General features: G+C 38.7%; 1 protein-coding gene across 4 annotated transcripts in view; it reads left to right on the top strand.

The window, feature by feature from the left end:
- The window catches only part of evi5b (ecotropic viral integration site 5b), a 46,771-nt gene that overhangs the window by 6,958 nt on the left and 22,217 nt on the right, over window positions 1-17,596 (top strand). For 3 of the 4 annotated variants that reach the window (XM_058638012.1, XM_058638014.1, XM_058638011.1), the window contains exons 2-11: window positions 2,783-3,015; window positions 8,483-8,672; window positions 12,520-12,744; window positions 13,561-13,635; window positions 13,760-13,885; window positions 14,527-14,670; window positions 15,197-15,286; window positions 15,523-15,620; window positions 16,454-16,514; window positions 16,603-16,656. In XM_058638012.1, coding sequence (XP_058493995.1) covers window positions 2,864-3,015; window positions 8,483-8,672; window positions 12,520-12,744; window positions 13,561-13,635; window positions 13,760-13,885; window positions 14,527-14,670; window positions 15,197-15,286; window positions 15,523-15,620; window positions 16,454-16,514; window positions 16,603-16,656 — 1,215 coding nt within the window. In that variant the 5' untranslated portion in view covers window positions 2,783-2,863. Of the gene's footprint in view, window positions 1-2,782; window positions 3,016-4,601; window positions 4,700-8,482; window positions 8,673-12,519; window positions 12,745-13,560; window positions 13,636-13,759; window positions 13,886-14,526; window positions 14,671-15,196; window positions 15,287-15,522; window positions 15,621-16,453; window positions 16,515-16,602; window positions 16,657-17,596 lie in introns of those variants that run through there. The other variant, XM_058638013.1, reaches the window with a different exon arrangement.

The raw sequence follows: 17,596 nt of genomic DNA, 5'->3' as shown, positions 1-17,596 counted from the left end.
ATAAGGAAACAAGCAGGCCTGAATTCACTTGGTTCCACATGGTGGATGTACATTTACCTTTTTTGTTTTTTCTTTTCTGCATGGTATCCCACATTGGGAAAGTCTTTGAAGAAACCTGCTTCTCCTACATTCATCTTTGTTTTCACAGGGAAAGAGACACAAAGCTAGTCTGACTCAGTCCAGATTAGTCCGTGTCATTTCTTGGTAATCTGTAATTGAATGGATTGATTCATTGGAGGGTATGTGCCACATTGCTGTCTGTTAAGGTGCGAAATGTGCTGACTAACACCTAAATGAGTAAGAGTTTGCTCTGCTCACATTAGATAGTTTTGTTCTGTGGAGAGTAAGTGCAGGTGTGGATCCTGTTATTTGTGTTCATGACAGTCTGAGTGCATAAATATAACCTGTGTGTGTTATCAGGTTTAGTTGCTGGGTGTTGTTAAACTAGAGAAAGCACTTGGAGAGCACAAACTTCCACCAAGGCCACTCCTTAATCCAGGCCCACATAAAGATCACCACCAAATGTAATAATGGTTTCCTTTGACCATAACTTACATCCCCAGAAAATGTAATTAAAACCCACCCTTAACTTTTTTGAATAAATCTGCTCACAAGCAGACAAACAAACCGACATAGATGGATAAAATATTTCAAATCGTAATATGGTAGGGCTTGACACTGACTTTTTTTGTAGGGGCACATTGAAAATGGATGAAATAATTTTTTTTTTTTTCTTTTTCACTTTTTAAATGTATTCCACCATTCTATACAGAATACATGCCCTAAAATGTATTTTGAAATGTATTCCATTAGATTGCTTAATCTGAGTAATGTATTCTGAATACTTGGATTACTTCCACATTGGTCTGTTCATCAGTGGAAGCACTGGCATTACATTACACCATCCTGAACCCATCTTCAATAATAATAACAACGTTGTGTTCATTCATTCATTCATTCATTCATTCATTCATTCATTCATTCATTCATTGTTGTTTGTAATGGGACGATCTTTTGATGAGCACTTTGACCCTTCTTGAAACTATGATCAGCATATGACTGCAGGCCAGTGTGTCATTAAGGGTCCGAAGGTTCAGAACACTGCAATTGATTAAGGAACGTATTACTCACAGTTAAGATTGCCAGATTATTATTCATTTTTTTTGTAAAAAATCTTTTATTTACACAATTTAGAACATACACAACCAATGTGCATGATGTATATTTGGGTGCAAATGGTGTATATTGGAAATATAAACTACCCTTACCATAATTATAATTATGTGTAAATAAAAATAAGGAAAAAAATACAAAAATATATACATGAAATAAATAAAAATAAATGGTCTAGAGTATGAATACCTCTCTCACTCCACTGATTATAATAAAAGGGTTCACCACCTGATTATAAGTGCATATTGTGCCATAATGGGGTTTTTAGGTGCCATTTATGGATTGGTATAGAACAGGTGTTTCTCCACCAGCCTTAAATTGGATACTGCGTTAGTGAAAACGGGGCCACAGGCTAGCATGCACTTTTTTAGACAGATGCCTTCAATGGCAAAGTCTTGCAGTCTTAGTTGTTCTGTTTCGCTTCATGGGGCTGATGATTCGAGATCTAACCACACTCTGAGGGCTCTTAACTGAAAGGCCATTTGGTACACTTTAAAGTTGGGAAGTGGCAATCCTCCATTGCTTGTGGTGGGCTGCAGGGTAGGATATTTCAAGTTGTTTATTATTCCAAAATGTGTGCTGCCAAATCAGCAAATCTGGTTTCTTCCACAATTTTACAGGTGGCCTTAGGGGGATCATTGCATTTGGCTAGATCACATTGGACGCCACATAATACACTTTTATAGTTGTCCTGTGCAATTCGCTGTAGTAATGTATGTATGGTATGGTATGGTATGGTATGGTATGGTAGTTTGGCTTTTAATAGGTATACTGCCTCTCAAGCAAGTTAGATGGTGATGGAGCCAAACTCATTCAAGATCTTTAGAATTTCTAAAATAGATGTACAGGTGATGGTGATGATTATGTCGTCTGCAAATAATGATATTGAGCTAGCATTTGTTTTAAAGTGTGTATGTGTGTGTGTGTGTGGTATGATGTACAAACACTGACAAACGATGTTTGCTGTTTGGTCCTCACTTAAGCAAGTATAGGCCAGTATCTGTGTGTGTGTGTCACAGTGCATTAGAAGGAGAGTACAAAGCTCCTCCAACAGACACAGACTCCTATGCATGCTTTATGTTTGACTAAAGCAGGTTAACCTTGCTACTCTAACAGGAAGTTTATATTCTGTACAAACTTTGAGTAACAGTGGCGTTCACAGACTTTGGTCCCCACTAAATTGAGTAGACCAGTCTGTTCTTGTGACTGTGTTCAGTGTGGAATGTTGCTGAATTTTGCATTTGAAACCTAAATTTGAAAGACTTAGCAAATGTTTTATAATCATTAAAAATGTTAAGTTCATTTTCCTGTAGGGTGACAAAGTCAGAGGCACGAACTTTATCACTTTTTAAGTTTGGGATTCAGTCCTCACTCAGGATATTTTTACTGGAAAATGATTGAGATTTAGCAAGTTTCGATCCTGGTATCAGGTACAGACAAATGAACTTGCTAATGGTTAGTTTGAAAAGTAACTCTGTTTATTGATCCAGCTGATACACACTGTTGGACCTGTGTGACTGGTGATATGTAATAATGTTAAGAACCATTCCGAGAGATTGGTTACAGAGAATTATTCTATTAGTGAGTAGGTATTCTATATCTTCCGCAGGTGGCGACAGACAAAGTTGCTGGTAAGCTGAGTTCTACTCTCTCATGGGTGAAGAACTCGGTGTCCCACACAGTCAGTCAGATGGCTAGCCAGGTAGCCACGCCCACGTCCCTGCCGTCCACGACTACCTCCTCGTCTACGTCTTTGTCCTCACCTGCCCTGTCGCCGTCCTCGCCGGCGAAGCTCAGTCCCGATGATGTGGAACTGCTCGCCAAGCTGGAGGAACAAAACCGGTAAGCAGAGATTGATGTTGGCAGAGCATGGACTTCATTCGCAGGCGGGTTTCATGTCGGGCTGGGCAATATATCGATATTATGTCTATATCATGACATGAGACAAGATATCATCTTGGATTTTGGATATCGTCAGATTCATGCCTGGGATGATGACTTTGTGGTTTAAAAGGCTCAACTTAATTATGCAATTATTAATTTTTCAATTTATTTATAAATGTACAATTTATAAGCGGTTCACAATACGAGCCAAATCACAGCTCAACTTCATTTAGATGTATCACATTTTGGTCAACTTACATTAGTGATGACAGTAAGTTAGAAAAGTTCTGCCTTCTGACAAAATTTCAGAAGGCAGAGCTTTTCTCTGTCTCAAATGTCCCAAGGACAGCTCCATTCCACATCCTCACTCTGCCATGTCTTCTTCACTTCATGACAAACGCACAGCACGAGACTGCAGGCGCAGTGTGCAGCAATTACCTTGCAAATTTTCCACACTGTGCTTAACGACCAAAGATATTATGGTAATCAAAACAAATACTGTAACCTTCACTGTCGGGAAATTTGACCATGGTTTACTATAACACCAGTAACATTTACGTCCCTACTACCATGTCATCTGACCCAGGAGTGAGTGTTGATTATATCCTCTCCCACTGCAAACCAAAGTTCAATGAGACCGAGTAAATTTTTGGGGATTTTTTTGAATTCTTCTTTGAATGGAGTAAAATGGCTGTGTTCAAATATACGTCTAATCGATGTACGGTCACTTCTGTTTTTTAAGAAGCCAGCATGTGTATTTCCTGTAAGCTGTTGACCCAACGATGCAGAGATGTTGTACAGTCGATTTTTGTACGTTACAAAGTTTCCCCTAAACAATAACTGACCAGAAGCTGGCTTCTATTTTAGCTGAAGTTGTGACAATCCATGCATATAGTCAGTTTGTGCCTTAACTCTCTGTTATAATCTTAGAAATGAGATGGAAGATAATGCACCACCACTCTCTCAGCAGATTTATGCATCTTACTTTCATGCATGGATAGTGTCCAGCATCAGCATGCAGATATCGTCAAAGTCTGCACCGATAATGAAGAAAACATTAAAGCTCTGATGAGATTCATTGGTATATTGCCCATAGCAGCCATAGCTCCAGTTTGCTATGTGACATCTGTTGTGTGTGGGGGGGAGGGGGGATTGAAAACATCTCAAGCAGATTCCCATGTGGTGAACAGAAGTCACATAGTTAATCCGTCCTTTGACCTCTGCCTCCACCCTAACACCTTTTCACGTGGCACATTTCTCTGTTTCCTTTCCAACACTTTGCTTCTGACACAGTCTCTCTCTCTCTCTCTCTCTCTCTCTCTCTCTCTCTTTTTTTTTTTTACAACTAGCAACCAGCTAATGGCCAACAAACACAAGTCTTCTCATTTTGTCCTTAAGGCATGTAGAAGTCAGGTGTAACAAGAGTGAGGAGGACTTTGTGTGGTGCACCCTCTGTTTGCTTTCAGTGTTTGTGTTTTTGGAGAGGCCTTTGTACCGTGCAGATCAGATCAAGTGAAACAGCAGTCAGTGGTGTCGCACAGATTAGGAATTCCTTCATTCCTTTGGTGCTGTCTGTAAATCAGATATGGCGCTGCTTCGTCATTTCTACAAACTGTGAGGAGTTCACCATGAGTTTATCTTGGTAAGGTATATAGCACTCACGACTGGTTCTGCAGCTTTCTTGAGCTGCTTAGCAAAGTCATGTAGCTGTAACACTTGCGTTAAAAGAATATGCTTCTTCTTCTTCTTGTTTTGCTGTTTGGTAAAAGTTTGGTAAAATATCTAATTGCAATGTTTATGATTTTTGACTTTTGAGATTGGGATTTGAATTGTGATATACAGTATATATATATTTATTTATTTATTTATTTATTTTACCAGTTCAAGCTTCAGTACACCATTAGCTGTGTTATAGAGATATTATAATATTATGTATTGCCACATGAGTTACTATCATATTACTGTACTGTAATGCTAGGATGAGAACTTAAATCTTAGTTGTAGTTGCTCAGAAAATGTCCTTTTTATCGCATCTAGGGTATTGACACATATTGGCTAATCTGTCATTGGATAACAGCAAACACACCAAGATTCCTCTATTATGGCTAATGTCTAAAACAATAGGCTGAATAGGCTGCTACCTGCTTGACTTTTTCTCCTCTCCAACTATTTTTTATGTATATTTATTTTGTACAATGAAGAAAATTCATATCCACAGGATTATATATATATACATATACTAATATATAGTATTAGTATTGTTTATCGGCCAAAGCACAGGTGATATATCGGTAAAAAGTCCAATATAGTCAGGGCTCCAGACTAACTTTTTTTGTTTTTTTTTGAGGATAATTTTAAAATTTTAGGAGCACAAGCAGAACATTTAGGGCCCTAAATTGATTTGCAAATATTCACATTTCCTCTTATTTTCACTGTATTACGGATTCGGGATTCTATTTTACAAAAACATTTTAGTTGTTTGATTGCCCTTTAAACATATTTTGGCAAAACAAATGAAAAATAATAAATCCCATTTAACACTAGGTAACTTTCAGAATTAGTTCCTCATGCTTAACGTAAGATAACATAAACACTTGAATAAATAAACAAACACAAAACTCAGTTAAGCAGCACCAGTAAAGCAGCTCTCAGTCTTTGTCTTAACTGTTGATAGTTATAGATAGTTTAGATTTCTATGTGGTTAAAATAAAGGAAAGTAAACATCCACTTGCTCTGAACTTAGTCTTGTCCTACACTTTGATGCTGTATTTTTGGCTGCAGAAAACAGTCGTTGATGGTGATGCTAATGGTGCAGAGGTTTATTGAATGCACAGCAACAAAGTAATGCTAGCACTAGCCATACTGGCTAGTTAGCTGCTGCTATCAGGCGGTCTCCTCTTCCCTCATGGCTGTTTGTTTTGTCCTGCTCCATTTTTGCAATAGGTGCTGCCTTCTCTCTGTTGTGTCAACGTTAGCTCATTCTGTATTGTTTGCACTTCTTCCTCTTCTGTGTGTGCCACAGTTGTCGTTCAACGGGCTGATTATTCACAGTGTAGCTCAGCCGCAGTTTAAGATCTGGCAAATTTAGATATTTGATGAGTAGATGTCAAATTTACTCGCACTGTCTCAAATTTAGCCCTGAATATTCTGCCAATAATGCCAATTTTCCTCTGTATTTTGCATGTTGTTGTCCTTCAGCTTCACACTTGTTGTTGACTAGGAGTGATATATTTACAGAGCTTTAAGTTCAGGTTCATGTGCAGCACAGCAGAGGGATTGCACGCGACAGGTTAACTTAATGCTTCAAAAACATCAGTCAGTCGCTGCGAAATACAAACTTAAAGACAATTCCCCTTTAAGTAGTGTTTTATCTCCATGTCAGAGTTGAATATAAGTGCAGACGCTCTCTTGCAGGCTGCTCTCTCCAGCCATTTTCTCTCCATTTCACTCCTTCCCACACAACCCAAATGTGGCTGTAACCCTAGCCATTCTTGGAGCGAGCTCAGTGACGTTAGCGGTTCCACTGTGGAGGCCCCGGTCATTTTTCCGAGATCAGGTGTCTGAGTCTTTGTGTTTCTGCCACTCTGTGCTGCACAGGTTGGAAGACACTGCTGCTTTATTTCTTCCACCACTGATCCTTGATCAGGTTATTCTGTCAAGATTAGATTCTGTCTGCAGGATTAACCTGCTGTGCTTGGAACAGTTTGTGCTTGGAAAATTGAGCTTTTAATTCCCATTAAATCACTTAAGATGTTGTCTGTGGATGAAAACAACCCATGCAGTAAACGTAATTAGTCAGGAAATATTTCACACATCTCCACAGCATTGTTTTTTTTTCATGGCCACTTGAGAAGCCAGCAGAACTGCCAACTCATTACAAGTGATTTAAAAAAAAAACAAAAAAACACGTTAATATCATCTTTTTTTTATCAATAATTATTATTTTGAATGTTATGTTTGTGGCTAAATTTATATCCATGCTCAAATTCTGGATCAAATTCTAATCTATAATAATAATCTAGATAAGGTCAGAAAAAACAATTAACTATTAGTGCTATACTAAACACAGGCTTCTTGTATGAAGAAAATGTCATGTGACCAGGGTGCATGTTAGTGTTGCACATGTTTTCCATGCAGCTGGAACGTAATGTTTTTGAAATGGTTGGTTATTGCTGACTTATTTAAAGGAGGTAAAAGACTGTTTCAATATTGGTTGAAGTTCAAGGCTGTGATATTGATATCAGCCAAAGACTCTCCAATCTCTGGAAAGTCCTTGGACTTAAGTGTTAAAGCCATAAAGCGATGGAGAATTCCATTTATTAAAATGGCTTCGCATTGAAAAGTTTTATAAAGAAGATATTAAACATACAGAGCTTCAGAAATCAAAATCTACATCTTGAGAATTTGAGCATGGATCATACTGCATTTCTATATTTGAACTAGGGGTGTGCAACATATCATCTGTGTTAATATTAAAGCGATTAAAATGATTGTTTTTATAATCGATTAGTCTTTTACGATGAAGTATTTGTTTGGTCCAAAAGTGTTGATTGGTGTTGTTTTAATGATTTCTTTGTCAAATGGAACAATGAAACCAGACACTGAAACTCAGTCTACGATGTAGTCCTTGTAGTCCTTGAATCTTTAGTTGAGTTCAAAGAAATAAAATAAGAGCTGTTTTCCTCAAACATCGTGTCCATTGATATATAATCTGTAAGCAACAAATAATTAGTTATAACTCATATTGCCCACCCCTAGTTTGAACCTGACTGAGTCTGACAAAATCCTAACTAAGCCTAGCCTGAACATGACTGGCATTCCTTTTTCTTCTGTCTGAAGTAAACTTTGACCGGGTTCAAAGCAGCTACTGCCAGCTGATCTGTCTGAGACATGCAACTGCAGCTGTTTCCCTCATGACAAACAGTACAGTGACACTCACACATCTCAGAGCGCACACAGTTCATTTATGTTATACTACAAAAAGGGTTCAAAACGATTGTTTTCTTTAAATATTCATATTACAATCCATCCACTATTATAATTTAAAGGAGAGGCCGGCTCTGCATTGTCTCTTTCTTAAACCTGATTACAACTTCAAAATCTTTGTCCAAATCCTATCCAATCTATCTGGATAAGTGGTTGGGTATCTATTACAGCCTCATGAAATGGTAAAAAAAAAAAAAACTGCAACTGTTTGTACTATATTGCTTTACATATAGCATCCTGATAAATCACAATATATATGGTATTGTCACCCCTAAATTAGTATGTTTTATGAGTCGCAAGGATCTAGCCAATATTGAGCCAATATTGAGCCACAGGTGTTTGGTAAAATTCCGAAACAACCAACATAATACACAATAAGCAAGACTTCCATGTACATTTAATACAGTTGAATAATTTCATCTGCTTTCCTTCACCACAGGTTGTTGGAGACAGACAGCAAGTCTCTGCGCTCGATGAATGGCTCCAGACGGAACAGTGGCTCCTCCCTTGTGTCCAGCTCCTCCGCCTCCTCCAACCTCTCCCACCTGGAGGAGGACTCATGGATTCTCTGGGGCCGAATCGTCAACGAGTGGGAGGACGTGCGCAAGAAGAAGGAGAAGCAACTGAAGGTGAGACCCCTGATAATGACTACCTGTCAAGTGACGGCTATGTCTTGTCCAGACCTGCAATAAAAGCTCACTAAGGGGGGGTTTTCACACAGAGTTCATTTCCTCAGATGGTCCACTTCGTTTGGGCAGGTGTGAAAGCTCATCCAAACTCTGGTGTGGACCGAACAAGCAAACGTTTGCAAGGACATTTCTAAAATCTCAGAGGAGACAGTTGTATTTAGTGACAGCGCTGCTGAGCCACATCACAACCCCTTCCGCCGTATTTCAGTTCAGTGACTTTGTAGTCTGAACAAATCTATTTAATTAACTGAGTCTGATGATGCAGTACACTGAAAACGACTGCTTTACGTCAGTAGTCACTAGTTTGTGTGTGTGTTGCGTATAAAACAAACTCACGGCAGTTTCATGCAGCTGTGCTATGATGACTCTGCCCACATTGAGGAAAACCATAACAAACCGTGTAGTCGAGCTGTGCCGTCCTGAGCTGTGCTGGAACAGTGCCATTAGGTTTGAACACCAAAGTAAAAATAGAAACCCCAGGACTGCATAAATTTAGTGTTGTTCCGCTGGTTTTTTTTGTGGTGAACAAGCCGGCTGAAGGGAATGGATTTCCACTGCTCATTTACAGTGGTATTGCCTGTTTTAACTGTGCAATGTTGTCCAGGTGGTTTGGTCTGCTTGCAAAAGTGCAGTGTGAAAGTGAACCAAACCAAATGACGGTGTGAAATCTTTCGCCATGCCCCGCCCATTCAAACCAAGTCTCCCGGAGTATCCTGGTATGAATGAATGAGACACATTTTACCTTACTCTTGGAGAGAACAATTAAAGAAGCAGAGCTGTAACTTTATAAATTGACTTTTTAACCAAACATTTTATCTGTGTTTTTGATCATTGTCCATGTGACAGGAATTACAGTCTTTACAGTCTTCCAGGTCACAAAGACAAAAGCAGCAGCTCCTATGATTCTGTGTCTTTACAATACTGTATAAAGTCTAGGCCACAGTGTCATTCATGTGACACTCACATGTGTATCTCACAGGCATTGGTGTCAAGCTCTGGCCTGAATCCTACAATGGTCCTATCTGTTATAATGTTTAATTGCTTTACAAGTCATTTTAGTGATACTGTCGTGTGTTTTTGCCGTTACTTTCTTAAGTCTTCTGATAACTGTCAGTGGTAGTGTGATGTTAATCTGGCTGTGGAAACATGTGAGTTAGATGTTAGTTCTGTTGTTTTTTTTTTTCAGTTTTTAGGCAATTGCAAGAAACCCGTTATGTACCCTTTTATATTTATTTATTTTGTTATTTCTTCACACTGACACTCAAACTTCATGCTCAGAGCCACCACCAGATGCCCTTGCCATTGTTTTTTTTTAAACCATTTACATACAAAAATATGTGTGGACATGGATTTCAGGGGTGGGAATACTATACATGGCCCATAATAATGTTCACTATACAGTGATTTTTGCGATCACTTTGTATTGTAATTAAAAATAAAAAATGGCAGTAAGCATGGGCATGAATATTTGGTTTTTCGGTCAGTTAAAGCAAGTATTTCTGATTATGTTATATGGTTTTTAAATTAAAAATGTTGGCTTTGATTCAAAAATGTCTTTCTTCTCCAATGACTACCAAATATGTGGTGCATATATTACCACAAGGTGGCAGCAGCAGCAAGTATTTGGTTAGTGGACTGCTTGTATTTTTGCAGAAGTGATGATATTTACGTGGGTTCTTGAATGCGTCTCCTTAGTTGGCAGCCCGTGGCCAAGTGGAAAGGGAACTTGACTTGTAACCGGAAGGTCGCTGGTTCAAATCCCCACCCGGCCAAAAAGGGCTTGGATACCCCTGAGCAAGGTACCCAATTCCCAATGCTCCCCGGCGCTACTTAGTGTGGCAGCCCACTGCTCCTTAATAAAATTTAACTTTAATTTTAACTTTAGCTGCTTGTAAGTGAAACTGTATGTATTTAATTATGTTATATTATTTGATTTAGACTGGCCCTCGACTTGGGCACAGTTTTTAATTTTTGTCGCCTTTTGTTATTGAGTTTCACACCCCTGCGTATATATGCTGAGCATTTATTTGAGATTTTTGTCATTTTGAAGTTTTGGAATCTCTGTGTGGACCAAACGAAATAATCCATGAATCAAGAAAGTAATGCACAAATGCATTGGTAGTGGAAAATAATCTACATTTGCAGCTCTGGTGTTGATAATCCAACTGTACAAGTCATATTTTGTCCCACCACTAATTTGTGGTAGCACAAACCTGTTATGTGCCAATGGGTGGTAAAGGCGTGCCTCCTCTGCAGGGGCAGGGTTTCTGTCTTCTATTTATTGCCGGTTTAAATGGGGAAGTTGTTGCAAAGGACCTATGAACATGTCTTGGTGTTGTTGTGTAATTTAACAGAAGTAGTAATGACCAGATGATGCAGCGATGTGAGTCATAACGGCTGAGGAAGAAATACAAAGGTTCACAGTTTCTGTTGTGTGAGGGAGGAACCTTAGGTTTTCTTTGCTTGTCAGCAAAACCTCTGATGTGTTGTTCAAGAGGAGTGGACAGAGTTTATTTGATACCCATATATGTTTAAATGCTGGAGTATTCATGTTATCAAGAGCATATTATGGCCAAAAAGTATGAGTGGGAATTAAATAAGTGATTTTTTTTCCTCAGAAAGCAGCTTTTGTCTTCAGATAGTGGAGAAATATAACAATGCATTGTTCCAGTACAAAGTCTGGTCTGTATTTTCTGATCACAGAGAGGAGAGCGGGATCTCCTGCTGAAGCCTGTGTGGGTGGACATCTGCTCCAGATGCTCTCTGGACTGACCAGATGCATGTTTACACACGCACAGACATGCACACACACACAGACACACTCTCTCATCGCAGCAGGAAAGACCAGTGTTCCCTGTCAGCACAGGAAATTGCCTAATCAAGTTGTATCAGAAGTGATACATGGAAACAAATCATGGTACCAAGTTCCTTACTGACAAAATGCTCACTGGGCACACTCATAGCTCTCAACGCTCATTATCTGCAAAGAAATAAAATACACGTGTGGCAGTTTTTCTCCACGAGGCCAGTCTCTTTTCTTATACTTTATTTGATTTGTACTATGTTTACAAAGTTGTTTAAAATGTGGGAAAGATGTCCTTTTGCATTCAAATCTTTTAGACAAAATGAATGAATGGTCCAGTCTTATACATTAAATTTTTAATAAGTTCTTGTGTTGCCATAGCATTAGTCTTTTATATTACAAGGGTTGGGGGGGTGGGGCTCACTATAGCCCACCATAATGTAATACCATTTTTGGACAGCAGCCCAGAATACATATATCAAAGTCCAGTTTTTTGCAGTATACAATGTTGCTCTTAGTTAAAAGCCAATTATGTGTATTTGTGACATAATTGCTGTTTCGTACATGTGCTGTGCACTGGTTGTCGGCCATGTGTCAGTGTTCCTCTCTAATATCAGTCCTAGCGCAATTATTCATATTAATATGTGCACATTATTAATTTAAGTCAGTTTATTATATTTACTTCTACATTACAGTGACGATATACTTCAAAATATGAGGATGCAGAACTGATGGTATTTTCTTATGACAGGAATGTTTTTTAAGTCCCTTTTAGTCCACAATTTTTAAGGATAATTGTCCTAATACCATAGTCATACGACTGGTGCATGTTGAATAGTTGAAGTGTCGTATGTTTACACTGAAGAATCACATTCCAAAATGAACAATGACAGCCCTCAAATATCCCTGTATATTCATCATTACTGTGTTCACAATGCAGTTTAGTATCAATTTCATCAAGTATACTTTCTTTTTTCCATCTAGGAACTGGTCAGATTAGGGATTCCTCACCACTTTCGGGCAATAGTGTGGCAGCTGCTGTGTAACGCCCAAAATATGCCCATCAAAGATCAGTACTCGGAACTCCTGAAGATGACCTCACCCTGTGAGAAGCTGATTCGCAGAGACATCGCCCGCACTTATCCCGAACACGACTTCTTCAAGGAGAAGGACAGCCTGGGCCAGGAAGTTCTCTTCAACGTCATGAAGGTGAGTCTCCGTTTGTGTCTGAGGAACAAGACTGTGTCAGATAAATATAATAACAACACATGCACACAGAGGTGTTATGCATTACATGGACAGTTGCTTAGGTACTGAGTTACTTCTATATAGTGTCTTGCATGCAGTTGACTCTGCACACTCCTTGTGCTGAGAAGCAGCCACAGATATGAGTATGAGCTCATAGCTGCCAGTGCGGACACCACAAAAAAAACTGATTTTAGTCATAAAACAAAGGCATACCATCCTAATATATTTGACATTTTATCTTGACATCTTACTGTTTTTTCACACTGGAAACTGAAGTTTCTGTTGCTTTGTAAACTGCTTACTCCTCACACCAAAGTCCATAGAGCAAATCTGTAAATTTACCTCAAAGGACACTGGAGCTATTGATCTCCTGCTGCTTCAACCAGTGCGTTTGTGTTGCTAAGTTGAATAAGGATAAAGGTTTAGATAAAAATGCTGATTTTCTCTATGCAATTTGGTGCATGGAAGTGAGAAACAACACAGACTTAATTTTTCTGTTGGAAAAAGCTGTCTAACGACAAGGAAAAGCATCAAACGTATGCTTAAGACGGTGCACGCTAAAGATAACACTGGTTTGTTTTTCCTGGTGTTCCCGTTGGCTGTCGTTTTTTCACACAATGTGCAGAGAGCACAGTTGTAGGTTAGACACGATATACAAGTACTTCAGACAATCCCACTTTTAAAAAACCCATTCTCACCATTTTCAGGGTAAAAACTGTTCTATACTGGACTTTTGTTGAAACCTACCTGTGTTTACTTGTCGTCATTACTTCTCAGGCTTATTCTCTGGTAGACCGTGAAGTCGGCTATTGTCAAGGAAGTGCATTCATCGTCGGGCTGCTACTAATGCAGGTAATAATCCACCTTCACCACATACACAAACAAGACTCATTCCTCAGCTTCCTGCAAATGTTTTATGATGTTCAACATAAGAGTTTCAGTTTTGATGTATTCCAATTGTTGTTTATTTTCCTAGATGCCAGAGGAGGAGGCTTTCTGTGTGTTTGTGAAGTTGATGCAAGACTACAGATTACGAGAGCTCTTCAAGCCCAGCATGGCTGAGCTGGGACTCTGCATGTACCAGTTTGAGAGCATGATCCAGGTAGACACCTCACACTCTGTAGTCGGAGGGTGATTGGAAGGATTTTGATACTGCCAACATTTGGCTGTGAATCTGTCGCTACATCCACAAGAAGCAAGGCGGAGCAGTTTTATTTATAGAGCACTTTTCATACACAGAGGCACGTTTAAGGTCCTGTAAAGAAAGGAAAACAACACATTTAAAAACAACACACAGACAGAATCATAAGAAATCAATAAAAAAAAGACTATCCATAACTAACTGGAAAAGTTTAAAACAATAAAGCAAGCATAAAATAAATAAAAGGTTTAAGTTCGAACGTAGTTAACAAAACTAAGTAAATTAAGTAAAATCACTAGGATTGAGATAAATGAAATTTAATTTTAAAAAAAACATTTTAAAAATGCATATTTTTGCATCTGCTCCACTTGTATTTTCCATCCACACTAATATTTAGGATTTTCTAATAAATTAGTTTAAACTAGACAAACATGTAGTGAAGAAAATCTGTTTCAACAAACGTATGCCGAGCATATGTGGACAATTGATCTGTGGAAGCACTGACACAGAGTTCTTCTTAAAACATTAGTTTTATCGTTTTGTTTTTAATTAAAACGTTTTTTTTGTGGATGTATGTTTTTAATTTTTTTTCCCCCTTGCAGGAGCAACTGCCAGACCTCCATATACATTTCCAGGCTCAGAGCTTTCACACCTCGATGTACGCCTCCTCTTGGTTCCTCACCATCTTCCTCACATCCTTCCCTCTGCCTGTCGCCACAAGAATCTTCGATATCTTCATGTGTGAGGTCAGTGCTCTGAAATATGACCTTTGTGTTCTTATCAGTCTGTTTAAACATTAAATGATCGTTTAATTAAAGCAGCATCAAGTTAGCTTGGATATGCTTCTAAATCAGCATATTCTCTATAAATATTTAAAAAAAAGTTTGGGTCAGTCAGATCTGTGTTTTCGTTTGATTCTGTACCACAGTTGAACACTGTTTGTTTTTTTTCTATATGGATCCATGTTTAAGTCCCTGGTGATATAGTGAAACATGCAGCAAAATGCAAAAATATTACATTGTTGAAGAAAGATGTTAAAGATGCTGGTGAAAACTTCACCTCCTGGGCAGAAGTGATTGACAGTTGTCCTGAACATTAGCACCACCTGCAGGAGAAAACAAACACCATACTAATAGTTACTGTGAATTGTGGCATCTCTCCACTGAGACCAAGTTTTCCCTGAACTTCTGCTATAATGCAAATAATTGTGCTTAAAATTATAGAGAATCTATTTCAAAGCAGTGACTCCTCTATGTTAACCTGTGTCCTCAGGGTTTGGAGATAGTTTTCCGTGTGGGATTGGCCATTCTCCAGATGAACCAGACTGAACTCATCCAGCTCGACATGGAGGGAATGTTACAGGTATTTTTATTTATATATATCACTGTCACTGTAACCTCAGACACTACTCATCATTCTTACAAGCAGCGCTCATTTTTAACAAAATGTACAGCACCCTCATTATAGGAACCCCCACCACACCCAGTTAATTGATACTTGGAAGAAGCAGGTGTGCGTGTGCGTGTGCGTGTGTGTGATGATGTATGTATGTGTGAAAAACTTAGCTTCTACGTCTATGTTTTCTCACTTCACTCCAGCACTTTCAGAGAGTCATCCCACACCAGCTGGACAGTGGCCCAGATAAGGTTATCCTGGCTGCTTATCAGGTCAAATACAATGCCAAGAAGATGAAAAAGTAAGAGCCACTGTCATATTCTTATTTCAGATCATTTCTTTTTGTGCATGCATATATTTTTTTTACACACAGCCTTGGAAATGTAATTTTAATTTAATGTACGTTACTTGACCTTCCGACGGCTCATCTGTAGTGTTACGTACTAAGGATTATTAATTTTTTGGATATCAAACTAGGATTTGAGCATGTTTGTTTCTATTTTTATTTTATTGTTACAAACAGCCTCCGACCTATACAATGTTTGTATCTAATTATTTCATATTAATATTCAGGTGACAGTGTCTGTGGTGGCCAGGGTGGAGGGTCGTTGAAATCATTATTGATGTATCCGATGTATTTTCACCCCCCCCCCCCCCCCCCACCACAATTATTTTTACTTACTTCATTTTAACCAAAGTCGATATAATTGAAAACATCATTATTATTTTATGATTATTATTGTTGTTATTAATATGATTACAAATATCTAGGGCTGCAACTAACAGTTGTTTTCATAAACGACAAATCGGTCGATTATGTTCTCGATTAATCGAATCGAGTCCAGAAAATGTCAGAAAATGTTGACCAGTGTTTTTCAAATGTTTTCGTTTTGCCCTCAAACCAAAATGATGTAGTCTTAATGATTTATTTGTTGTATGGAGCAAAGAAACCAGAAAATATTATACTTTATATTTGATGATAATTGTCTTGAAGTTTATCGTTGTAGCTTTACAAATATCTTTAATATTTGCAGGCATTTCAAAACTTTAAAGTCAGATGTTCATCCCTGTTTTTATTCTAATTCTTATGGCACTGATATTATTGCTAATGATTTTTAAATTTTCTTTCTTCAGATTAGAGAAAGATTACACTACATTCAAAACTAAAGAGATGGAGGAGCAGGTGGAGATAAAGGTGGGGGAAGATATTTGAATATGTGTGAAGTGCCAGTTATGATGTGTGCTTTTGGTTTACTTTTTTTGTATGATTGCTCTACGTGCAGAGGCTGCGGACAGAGAACAGACTCCTGAAGCAGAGGATCGACACGCTCGAGAAAGTGAGTGTTTGCCACAGACAAACTGATCTCCTTCTGCTCCCCTGTTCATGGCGTCACTACATTAACCCATCCAGCTGTGAATGCACATTCAGTCCCGTCTTTCACTAACTGGGCTGTGTCAGTTGAAAGTTGTTCAGCCATTGTTGACCGCTCTGGAATGTAGCGGATCAGAAAAAAACTGCTTGTTTTGAGCTTCGAGTTGTCGTAGCGTTGTGATGATTTCCCACATCTGTGGCCCGAAATAACTTCATGTAGTAAAATCTTAGAATTCAACACTAACCGCAGCAGCGACTCCTAACAAAAGTCTGCGTGGAATACGAAAATGGAAACGATACTAAGCACTGCATCCTAGGGCTGGGCAATATAGCCATATTATATCTACTATATATTGTGACACAAATGAAATATTGTTTTAGATTTTGGATATCATCATATCGTGATACGGTGTCTATCTATCCATCTATCCATCTATCCATTCATCTATCATCCATCCATCCACTTTTCATGAGTCCAGAAAAAACGTACAAAACATGTACAGCTTTATTTCCAGTATTTATCCTGATAGACAAGATGTATCAGGATGTAGCCTAAACATTTCCAGGTATTATTTCTAAGCTATATTGCCCAGCCTTGCCTTTAAGCTTGACATTTATTTATGTTGTGATATCGTTATGGAATGATATCGGCCAGCCCTGCTGCATGTGTATCGTTCTGCACATTGTGCGTCTTTGTGAATGGGCACGACTGCTGCTGTCAGCTGAAGGCGCCATGCATGAGGTTTACTGTGGAGAGCGAGGGTTTTCTGGCTGCTGCTCGGCGTCTCCCCAAGTCCGTCATTTAAGAAAACCAGCTCATGGCCGTTGCTCTCTGGTGCCACTCTGTCACTAAACTCGCTGAACCGTTTAAGTCCTCACTACCTCAAACTGTTCAAAAGCCCAAC

Source organism: Solea solea, chromosome 9, assembly GCF_958295425.1.
Source record: "Solea solea chromosome 9, fSolSol10.1, whole genome shotgun sequence".
In the NCBI taxonomy this organism is placed as follows: Eukaryota; Metazoa; Chordata; class Actinopteri; order Pleuronectiformes; family Soleidae; genus Solea; species Solea solea.
The sequence above is the reverse complement of the archived record's forward strand: the minus strand, read 5'-3'. Positions and strand labels throughout refer to the sequence as shown.